General features: G+C 33.6%; 1 protein-coding gene across 1 annotated transcript; it reads left to right on the forward strand.

The window, feature by feature from the left end:
- Positions 1-3,470: 3,470 nt before the first annotated feature.
- Positions 3,471-9,758, forward strand: GYRA (DNA GYRASE A). Its single transcript, XM_079024868.1, has 27 exons — positions 3,471-4,029; positions 4,144-4,213; positions 4,327-4,392; positions 4,524-4,625; positions 4,727-4,771; positions 4,848-4,946; positions 5,030-5,116; positions 5,216-5,286; positions 5,367-5,475; positions 5,594-5,656; positions 5,741-5,806; positions 5,884-5,972; positions 6,073-6,121; positions 6,244-6,330; positions 6,436-6,529; positions 6,639-6,709; positions 6,808-6,897; positions 6,985-7,110; positions 7,195-7,352; positions 7,431-7,512; positions 7,592-7,756; positions 8,215-8,316; positions 8,417-8,559; positions 8,641-8,758; positions 8,850-8,904; positions 8,983-9,082; positions 9,391-9,758. The coding sequence occupies exons 1-27, from the start codon at positions 3,602-3,604 to the stop codon at positions 9,503-9,505; spliced, it is 2,850 nt and encodes a 949-aa protein (XP_078880994.1). The 5' UTR covers positions 3,471-3,601; the 3' UTR covers positions 9,506-9,758.
- The last annotated feature ends 1,878 nt before the right edge of the window (positions 9,759-11,636 follow it).

Raw genomic sequence — 11,636 nt, forward strand, 5'->3', positions numbered from 1 at the left:
AATCGACTCCCACCAGAAGCTTCGTCGCCTCCGCCAGCTTCCGCTAGCACCGCAACAACGACGACCTCATGTTGTAGGTAAGTTTTTTTTCCTGGCTTGTTCTTCTTTTTTCCCTTGAAAACCGATTCTTAAAATACATGGATTTTTTCTTCTTTTTTTTTGCCCTAGAACTCGATTATCAATCCTCAATTTTGATTTTCTTTGTACATCATGCCCAATCCTGATGTTATGATGCTTGATAAATCTGATGCTATGAAATCTGCAATATGATATGGAATATGATGTTATTACATGTTCGATGAGTTCTTTATCAACATTACCCAATATTTTTTTCTATTCAAATGTTGTTGCTTTTTAAAATTTTGTTATTTTCATCATTCATATGTTCATTGTAGGAATATACAGGTGATATGAATCATATGACAAGCCCTAATTATACATTACAACAGCTGGTTTCCTTAAGATGATCATATCAACCTGATTGTAGGTATATATAGGTGATATGAGTCATACGACAGACCAAAACAACTCCCTCAAAAGAACATGCCTTTGGAAAGCTAAACGAAAGCTTATATAATGCACAAGACTTTTGTGAGGTGAAACAACTAGGGTATTAAAGACTGTAGGCATAGATTTTTGTTGATTTCTTTATTGTAGAATCATACTTTCATCTCTTCCTATTAGAACATTGTATTTTGAAATTTTTGTTTAGTTAAAGCAATGTTGTCCAAAAACAATGCAATTTTGATTGCTATTATTGGATATATTTGTCAATTATTTATGTTTGATTTTGATTTTTGTTTAATTTTAATTTATGTTTGATGTTGATTTATGTTTGATTTTGATTTTGTATGGTGTTGAAATATATGTTTTTATGATTATTCAAGAAGTTGTTTGGTTATTTTATAAACATAAACATTGAATTTGGCAAAAAATAATACAAAAGGGTAAAATTGTCATTTTTATAATTTAGCATATCAATTCAGAGGTTCCAACCAAACAACATGTTACAATTCAGATCTTAAAAATTCAAACCCTCTTAGAAATTCAGATCTCTTAAAAATTCAAATCTTAAAAATCCAGATCCTGCCAAACAGCCCCTAAGCTACACATAACATGAATTCAAGTAACTAAAGAATCAAATATTAGCATGCTAGTTATCAATAATCGAACACAAGCTCAATACCAACTAATCAAATCCATAATAAATTAGCTAAACCATAAGTCAAAGTTTCATCTAGCTAAACATGAGTTATTAAATTCAGCTACTCATACTCAAAATCAAACTAAAACAAATCAAAGTAATAGACATGATCAAGGTACCAAACGATTGAACTAATTATGAACTCTCTTCTCCTTGGATGCTAATAGCTAATTCCAGAACTTTTCTTCTTCTCAAAATTGTCTCCAGGAACCCTCCAAGCAGCTAAAAGTCTCCCCAAGTCGTAATGGACAAGGATATATATACTTTCTGATTTTTCCAAGTTCACGTCGTGAATAGATATGTCTCACGGCATGAATAGTGGATCTCCGTGTTGGCTAAGGACTCTTCTTCACAATGTCAATCTTCTAGAATACTCCTACTCACGTCGTGAATCTTCAATGCTCACGTCGTGAATATAGCAGATTCGTGGGTTTTTCATTTTTTCTTCTCCAAGTCTCCAAAGTTCCATGTTTTATCAACTTTAGTCCCTTTCTTCGAAAATGCTTCTATTTGGACAAAAACAAGCAAAAGAACACTAAGATGAAGATCTAAATAACCACAAGGCAAGGTTGAGACTTTTTATCAGAAAGATGTCGAAAATGAAGCAAGGATTTTGGATCTAGCAGCTCTTTCTTGTATCTCCAAGCTCCCTTTTCTTCCAATGGCTTCAAACACACACAACACACTCAGAATGACTCACAATCACTCAAATATGCCTTAGGGTTTCTAGGTTAGGGTTTAGGATAGTGGAGGCTGGAAATGAGGCCAACTTATAGGGCTAAAGTTGTTTAAATAGGGTGCAAAACCCTGAATGTAGGGTTTCATTTCTTCCAGACAGCTCGTCGAGTTGAGGCCTCCTAACTCGCCGAGTTGGTCACTTAAAAACACGCGGTCCATAACATTTCTACACGACGAGTTGAGGCCACCAACTCATTGAGTTGCTCTACAAAATTGTATAATTTAGAAGTTAAAATACATATCAGGAACCAGACGTTACACACACACACACTCATATATACAACCACACATACATGGTGGTCCATTTGAAAGTACAATTCTATAAGATCGGAATAACCTAGGTCAAACTTTGAATACTAATCACACTTCCTTTGAGCCCGCGTGCGTCCGAGTTTTTCACTTGTTTAGAAAGAGAGATTAAAGGTCTACTTGAAAATGTTTGTTAAAAAACTGATTATTAAAATTCACAAAAAATAAAAATAAATAAATAAAAAACATGTTAAAGGTGAGTCTACAAGGAGTATAAAACCTTTGACGTTATTTAGAAGGAGTAAAGGTGAGGACTAAACCAACTGAACTACAAAGGGATTTTGAAATATTTACTTAAACATTGTATACGAATGAAAAAACTTATTAGCAAAATAACGAATAAACAGGGGAAGCAAAAATCGAACCATGGAAGGAAAAAAATACGACGTCATTGACCAACTGAACTACAAGCAAGATTAATTATATACTTACATAATACTATATTTTCGCTAAAACCAGAGCCCTATTTTTTTCGAGGCCCTATGCGGTCGTACATCTTGAACCACTTTGGATCGGACCTTAGAAAACCTTATTATTTTATTGTTTGGTTTAAAACTGATACCAAATCACTTGAAACACTGTTGAAAAACCCGCAAATCGCAATAAACCAAAAGACACCATTTTATATAAAAATAATACTAGGTGTGAGACCCGTGTACTGCATGTGTTTATTAAAAATAAAAGTTTTATTTCAGTGTGTAAACATTAAATATTTTAGCGCCTACTTCATCTCAAAGTTTAACAAAATATATTTTATTATATCTCAAATTTGACAATATTATTTTATAATATTTCATTATTTTAATTTATGTAACAAAAAAATCATAATAAATGTTTTTAGTGATAGAAAAAACAAACTATTTATTATTATGTTTATTTTACGAAGAAAAATACATTTACCTTAAATAATAAATGCTTTTATTATAGTATTGATCTACACGTTTAATATAATACATATTTTACATATATAATAATAAATATGATAATTACTGTAATTAGTTAATTTTTTTATTAACAAAAAAAAATAAAAATAACTAACATGTCAAATTTAAATAATTCAAAAATCTCCATGATAAAAATCTTAAGGAAATGAAAATGACAAAAACATTTTTATTTATTACAATATATAATCGAAACCCCTAAAATTCTAAGTAGGACCCAAATGAAAGAAACCATTCCTTCGGGGTAGAAGTATAATTTAGCAAACATAATCAAGAACTTGGCGCGCATGAACCCTTTTACTAGGGTTTAAGGCTCTCTTTACCATTTGCATCATAAAACCAACATCCAGACAAAGATACCGATAACTCTGTAGCGTAGAGACGACGAGAGTGTTCGTTTTGTGATGGCATGAAACCTTCATACTCCCTATCCAACAATCCTTCGATGGCATTCACAAACAGCTTTCGATTTTTTCGATGTTACAATCAGTTGGCTTTACCAATTTCCACTGCCCGATTATCGAGGCGGGGATGCAGCTTTGATACTCTGCGGTTCCTCTCGACCACTCGACGTTCTAGCCGTCTGACCTCGGTGAGTTCGAAGCGGCGAGAAAATTCCGCGACAGAGGGCGTCGAGGACGGGGGAGAGGGCGGAAATGGGGGCTTAGTGACGGTAGCTGCAGGTAGCGATGGCGAATCGAGGCATGGGAGGATTGTCCCCACGGAGCTTCATAAAGAGGCTACGGAAGCATATATGTCCTATGCTATGTCCGTTCTGCTTGGACGAGCATTGCCTGATGTTCGTGATGGATTGAAGCCCGTTCACCGCCGTATATTGTGAGTTTTTTCAAACTTAGGGTTATCACATAATGGAGGTCTGATTCATGAGGTTTTTGCTTTGAATCAGAGTTCTCGTAATAGTTACTCATCTTGTTTTTACTGTGATTGCAGATATGCATTGCATGAATTGGGCCTTGCATCACGTAAACCTCATAAGAAATGTGCCAGAGTTGTTGGAGAGGTTATGATCTAACTACAGCTTTTTACATACTCAAATCCTGTTCTTTGTTACTGCCTATTTATATGATCCTTTGATGATGCAACCTTACACTTGGACTGTTTCCTCTCTCTCAGGTCCTTGGTAAGTTTCACCCACATGGTGATACTGCCGTCTATGATTCACTGGTCCGAATGGCACAGGTAATTAAACATGAATCACAATAAGAAGTTTACACGGGCACAAATGAAATTTATCAACTTTGAAGTTTCAATTTACAGAGAGACTTATCCATAGTTTATCTTTTGCCTTGTGAACACATAATTCTTTCCAGGATTTTTCACTGCGTTGTCCACTCGTGAGTGGTCATGGGAATTTTGGCTCAGTGGATGGAGATAATGCTGCAGCAATGCGGTATACAGAATGCAGATTGGAAGTATGTTTATGTGTGTTGTCTTACATTTATATTAGCTTATGAGAAGAACATAGAGTGAATGAGTGATAGAGGTACTCATTGTTCTAGCTTCACTTTTTCAGGCACTTGCTGAAACAATGCTTCTATCAGATTTGGATCAGGATACAGTACGTATTGTTCAACCTTCTAATCTTACAATGTTAGCAAATAATTGTTATGCCCTAAGTTCCACTTTTTTGGCAGGTTGATTTTGTTCCAAACTTTGACAGTTCTCTAAAAGAACCATCATTGCTTCCTGCTAGGATCCCAAACTTGTTATTGAATGGGTCTTCAGGGATTGCGGTATTTATCTAGATGTTGCATTTTGACCCTTATACTATATATTTTTTATTCTCATTAACTCATTATTTTCATTTCTTTTCTAGGTGGGAATGGCAACCAATATCCCTCCACATAATCTTGGGGAGTTAGTTGATGCTCTAATTGTGTTGATTCATAATCCAGATGCCACTGTATTTGCTCTATTCTCTGATAACAGTTTTCTTTTTCTTCAATGTTCTCTATTATTATGCTCAAACATAATCTTGAGGAGTTGCTTGATTTTGTAACAGCTGCAAGAATTGCTTGAGTACATGCCTGGACCTGACTTCCCAACAGGAGGAATCATAATGGGAAATCTTGGGTATCTCCTCTTTTTTTATTGTGACCAAGAAATTGCATTTATAGTAATTTTAATAAATTCTCAAATTCTTGTTGATTCAGAATCTTGGAGGCTTATAGAACTGGTAAAGGGCGTGTCATTGTCAGAGGAAAAACAGAGATAGAAGTATCAGATTCTAGAACAAAGAGCGTTGCAATTATAGTAAAAGAGGTTATTCTCTATGACTATCTGTCTATCACATTGTACACAATGGAAATACATATCTCATATCACATATTCACATATATGCATTAACTTGTTATATGTTTTTGTTTTTTATATGGAACAGATTCCTTATCAGACCAACAAATCCTCTCTAGTCATGAAAATTGCTGAGCTTATTCAGAACAAGGTACTCCTCTCATGGTGTATAATTTAAACTCACAATATTCCAATTGAGCATGTTCTAAATTTACTCTTTTGTCCTTTCTCCAAGACTTTGGAAGGCATAAGTGATATCCGTGATGAGAGTGATCGATCTGGAATGCGAATAGTCATTGAGGTAGTTTTCTGAAATTGTTTCTTAAAGTAGTTTCTGAAATTTTACAAACTTAAATTTTTTTCATTTAAACTTTTCAGCTTAAGAGGGGTGCTGATCCAGCAATTATTCTGAATAATCTATACCGTTCCACTGCTCTACAGTCAAGTTTTAGCTGCAACATGGTTGGGTAAGTGGTTATTAGTTGGTCACATTCTGTCCTAATAATATCTTGAAATTTAAACAGGGTTGACCGAATTTTGACTTTTCATGTTTTACTCATCTGTCAGTATTCTCGATGGACAACCTAAACAAATGGGCTTAATAGAATTGCTTAAGGTAACTCATTAAATATACATGCTCTCTTACTATATTTATATATGACCTACATGTTAGGTTTGAATGTCTACAAAACACAAACTTTTAGTTATATTCCATTTACTTAATCTTTTATCCTACAGGCTTTCTTGGATTTTAGATGCTCAGTGGTTGAAAGACGTGCAAGGTTTAAGCTTGCACAAGCTAGAGACAGAAATCATATTGTTGAGGTATGTATGTATATATGTATGTAATTGTAACTTGTAACTTGTAAGTATATGTAAAATGAATGGATAATGACTGTTTAACATATTTTCTTTTTTGGGTAAATGAAGGGTATCTTAATTGGGCTAGATAATATCGATAATGTAATTGATGTAATCAGAAAAGCTACAAGTAACTCAGTTGCATCAGCTGATCTGAGGAAAAGTAAGGCTCAATATTGTTTTATTATTTATACTTTGACATGGACCAAGTATTTATTTACTTGCTCTTTTGAGTTCATGATGTGAAATTATGATTATGATCTATATTGCAGAGTTTCAATTATCCGAAAAACAAGCTGAAGCAATATTAGATATCAATTTACGAAGACTTACATTACTTGAGGTCCTACACCTTCTCTATTTGTTGCCTTTTTTTTTGAATATCACATATTCTAGTTATCTATTTAATCACATTAAAAAATGTCTTTTATTGTTTTGTAGAGAGGCAAGTATGTTAATGAAGGGAAATCCTTAACTGACCAAATTTCTAACTTGGAGGAACTTCTATCTAGCAAAAAGCAAATATTACAGGTATACCGTATTCCTTTTAATTTTTTTATTAGTTTTCTTTAGTGTAAAGTTTGTTTATTTGTTAATACATTTCTTTTTTCTATTTAGGTGATTGAACAAGAAGCAATTGAGATAAAGAACAAATTCTCAACTCCACGTCGTTCTGCTTTGGAAGATGCTGATAATGGCACACTTGATGATTTAGATGTTATCCCAAATGAAGAAATGTTATTGGTATTTCAAAACTCTAAATAAAAACTCGGTTAATTTTTTTTTAATTTCTTTTATGATGCTAAAGACATATTAATCCAATGTCAGGCACTTAGTGAAAAGGGCTATGTGAAAAGAATGAAACCAGACACTTTTAATCAACAAAAACGTGGCACCATTGGTAAATCAGTTGGGAAACTAAGAGTCAATGACACAATGTCAGACTTTCTTGTATGTCGTACCCATGATCGACTCCTGTTTTTCAGGTATTTCCTTAGGGACCAATAATGACAGAATGTCAAACTACAGGACCAATAATGACATATTTTTTTTCATTTGTGTAGTGATAAGGGTATTGTGTATTCTGCTGCGGCCTACAAGATTCCGGAATGTTCTCGGGCAGCTGCAGGCACACCCTTGATCCAGGTATGCTACTAATCTTTAACTTTATTTCCCATTTTACCCTTTATGTGTTTTCAATTCCCTTATTCTTTTTTACTTTCAGATTTTGTCCTTATCTGATGGTGAACGAATTACGTCTATCATCCCTGTTAGTGATTTTGCTGAAGATCAATATCTTTTAATGCTAACCGCAAATGGATATGTTAAAAAAGTATCTTTGATGTACTTCTCATCCATTAGGTCATCTGGTATCATAGCACTTCAACTGGTTTGTCTTCTTTTTATATTTATTCATCTTCAATACTATAGTAAATTACATTTTTGGTCCCTGTGTGTAGCTGATTTTTTGCAATTTCAATCCCAAAAAGTTATCTGTTGCAATCGTGGTCTGTATTTTTGCAATATCAGCTATACTTACTCAGGGACCAAAAAATGGAACTTACTCATTATACTATTAAATATGAGTGAATTACATTTTTGGTCCCTGAGTATGGCTATTTTTGCAATTTTGGTACCAAAAATGTAATATACTCATAATACTTTTAGAAAAGAGTAAATTACACTTTTGGTCCCTGGGTATCACTGATTTTTGCAATTTTTATCTGCTGTTGATTTTGCAAGAGAACTTTTTGGGACCAAAATTGCAAAAGTCAGCTATACTCAGGGACCAAAAATGTAACTTACTCATGAAAAAATAAAATAAGTCACACATACTCTACTTTCTAGGTGCCTGGTGATGAACTGAAATGGGTCCGTCATTGCACAAACGAAGACTATATTGCAATGGCTTCACAAAACGGAATGGTTATTCTTAGTTCTTGTGATATTGTAAGTTCTCTATTATTTTTGCTTATATTTTCTAAAATCAAATGGGATTATTATCAAGTTTAACTGCTTTTTTATAACCTATTAAACTTTTTGTTTATAGATCCGAGCACTTACTAGACATAGCCGAGGTCAGATTGCAATGAGACTGAAAGAAGGCGATAGAATGGCATGTGTGGATATTATTCCTGCAACCAAACAGGATGGAATAGAAAGTGAATCTGAATCTAGCACTCCCGACACCCCGTAATTTCATCAACCCTGTTTCACATTTTTATAAAATTTCTTCTATTTTTGTTTTAACTTCTTAATTTTTTTTATTTGCAGTAACCGAGCACATGGGCCATGGCTGTTGTTTGTGTCTGAAAATGGTTATGGAAAACGAGTTCCTCTCAGCCACTTTCGCAAATCACCTTTGAATAGGATTGGATTAAAAGGGTACAAGGTATGCATATATGCTTCCATTTTACATGAAGCAAGTTTAATCTTTAATTTTTTTGAGTTTATTATGATGGGTTTTGTTTATTTTATTTAAGTTTTCATCGGAAGACAAATTGGCAGCTGTTTTTGTAGTTGGTTTTACTACAGCAGGTAATGTGGTTTGCTGGTTTCAGTGTTAATTTAATTTACCAAGAATATTTTTTTAAATTCTTTTTTTTGTTGTTACAGATGATGGTGAAAGTGATGAAGAAGTTGTTCTTGTGAGTCAGAGTGGTACAGTCAACCGGATAAAAGTCAGGGATATTTCTATTCAGTCACGCTACGCAAGGTAACCAAGTGTCTCTGTTTTGTCTAATTTGACTTAATGAGGAAAAGGGCAAAATGGTCATTTACTCACGCTCACACAGTCCATCCAGTCCATATGAAATACACAAAAACAAAAGAGTAAAATGGTAATCTACCCGCTTCGTTCAGTCGATAAGTAAATACACAAAACAAGAAGGGTAAAATGATGATTTACTCACATTAAGGCCATATGAATTAGACAAACAGAAGGGTATAATGGTCATTTAACACAAATGTTCTAATAAACATTATGAAGTTAAGTTGATGTTTGTAATGGTGTACCTGTCTTAGGGGAGTCATATTGATGAGGCTTGAGCATGCTGGGAAGATCCAATCAGCTTCATTGATATCGGCTGCAGAAACAGATGTGGAGGAGGAAGTTGAAGTTGAAGCTGCTGTGGCATAAAAATTTAACCATGATTCATGGTTAGATCACAAGTGAAGTGATATCGGTTAACCATGGTTAGATTTTATTACTGATGTCATATTTATGCATGGAGAATACATGGGGAAAAGCTACTTAACTCAATTGGAAGCCTGAAGCTCCTGTAAATTTCATGCAAAGGAAACACAAAAGTATAGTGGTTGATTGTATTTTGGGGATTTTAAACTTTGTAAAATGCTTGCTTTTGGTGTAGAGTGATGTGTGCATTGGATTATTATGGGAAGCAACGAAGTATTAGTAAGTTTAGGAATGATTTAAACATCCACGAAGAGCATCAAATTTACTTGTCATTTTATCATATGTAAGGTGTAAGAAGTTCAAGGATGAATAAAGTACTAGAAAAATGCATATGCAATATGTTCATAAGTACTAGAGTGGATAAAAAAAATGGAACATGAAGTACTAAATAAAATTCATGACTAATGTTCTAAGGGTAGCAAATATGAAAGAATAAACCTATGTTTGACAAACTAGCTGAAAAGCTAGTTGCTAGCTTATAAGACTATGTGGTATGGGTCCAACGAGAAGCAACAGGGGGTGAGGTGGCATCCCTCAACGGCGTTATGACACGGGGAACACCGTCCCCCCAACTTGTTGCATCTTGTCATGACAAATCTTGTTGGCGTTTTGACGAATTGAAACGGGGGGAACACTAACTTTTTTTTTTTTCTTTGGTGTTGCATCTTGTTGCCCATTTCTCCATTTGGTGTTATAACACCACTTGCTTATGTGACATGTGAGGTGATGTTGCACCTTGTTGCCCACACCCAATGCTCTAAGCTAGCTTACAAAAATGATGTTTGGTAATAGCTGAAAGATATAAAATAACATTTAAAAGAATATGTATTTTTTAATTAATTAAAGGTATATTCGAAAGATTTAAAAAAAGCTTTTGAAAAGTTAATCTAAGTAATTTTTTAAAAAGATAGTTTATAAGCAACTTTTTGGCTTGCTGAACATGTCAATTTAAAAAAATTCGAAAAATAAGCTAGTTTAGGGAGAACGTGGTGGGATATTTTTATTTTATTTTTTTGGATTTGGGTTCCAAAATGAGGATCATTTCCTTATGGTACCGTTAGTTTTGAGGATTTAGTGGGTTATGCAACCCGTTGAAAGTCTCTCTCTCTCTCTCTCTCTCTCTCTCTCAAGCTAAAACAATTTTGTATGTTTTTAATTAGTTTGTAAATTTTTAATATTTTATAAATTAGTTTTGTATAATTTTTATTAGTTTGTGTTTATTTTAAAATAAAAAATTGAGTGGGTTGGTTGAGAAATATATGATTTTCATGTGTTATGGGTTGAGAAAGATAAAAGAGAGAAAAAAGAAAAACTGATGTGAAAGTGAGTTGAGTGGGTTGGGAGGCAAAGACTCCGTCCTCCCTTATCAGCTAAATCTGGCGTGCCAAACATATCATAAGTATCAAATTTACATAGTTCATGTGTGAGTGAACAGTGAATACATAAGGTGATAATGACAACTAAGGAATATTATAAATGATATAGAGTATTAAAATCAGTGAATATAATAGAAGTTTAAAGTACATTGCCTAAAAGCAAAGTGCAATGTCTGGATATGGGAGCTACAATTATGGGAAACATTATATCTAGTTGTGGAAAACCTACTCATTTAGTAGCTAACATGAATAAATACATTTGTATTCATATAAGGTCCATGAGGCATAGAGGAAAAAAATGATACTCATTTAGTAGCTAACATGAATAAAGACATTTGTATTCATATAAGGTCCATGAGGCATAGAGGAAAAAAAATGATGATTTTTATTAAATGAAGGTGAAATCCAATAACTCTAGCAACATTTGCAAGAATTAACATTATTAGTCAAAGACAAATCCGAAACACCGTTTGTATGGTCTGTTTAAATTTATGTTATCATTTTTAAATCAATCCATTCAAGTTCAAACATTGCGGAAATTGTCCCACAAGTTTTAAAAACAAATACAATATTGTCTTTAAAACAAGTATGAGAGGATGATCAGTAAATATCAAAACGAGTTTAAAGTGAAAATTTTAAATACTAATTCTCAAAGTCTTTCACCATAGGGCATTTGACATAGTGATATGAGGAGTTGA

The sequence above is a fragment of the Lactuca serriola genome, chromosome 2 (genome assembly GCF_051521515.1).
Source record: "Lactuca serriola cultivar US96UC23 chromosome 2, Lser_US96UC23_V15, whole genome shotgun sequence".
Taxonomy (NCBI): domain Eukaryota; kingdom Viridiplantae; phylum Streptophyta; class Magnoliopsida; order Asterales; family Asteraceae; genus Lactuca; species Lactuca serriola.

Excerpts from the sequence above, each read along its gene's own strand:
- GYRA (XM_079024868.1), top strand. The coding sequence starts at position 3,602 with ATGAAACCTTCATACTCCCTATCCAACAATCCTTCGATGGCATTCACA. Across the intron at positions 5,117-5,215 it reads TTCATAATCCAGATGCCACT|CTGCAAGAATTGCTTGAGTA; the intron begins GTATTTGCTCTA and ends ATTTTGTAACAG. Across the intron at positions 8,560-8,640 it reads TCTAGCACTCCCGACACCCC|TAACCGAGCACATGGGCCAT; the intron begins GTAATTTCATCA and ends TTTTATTTGCAG.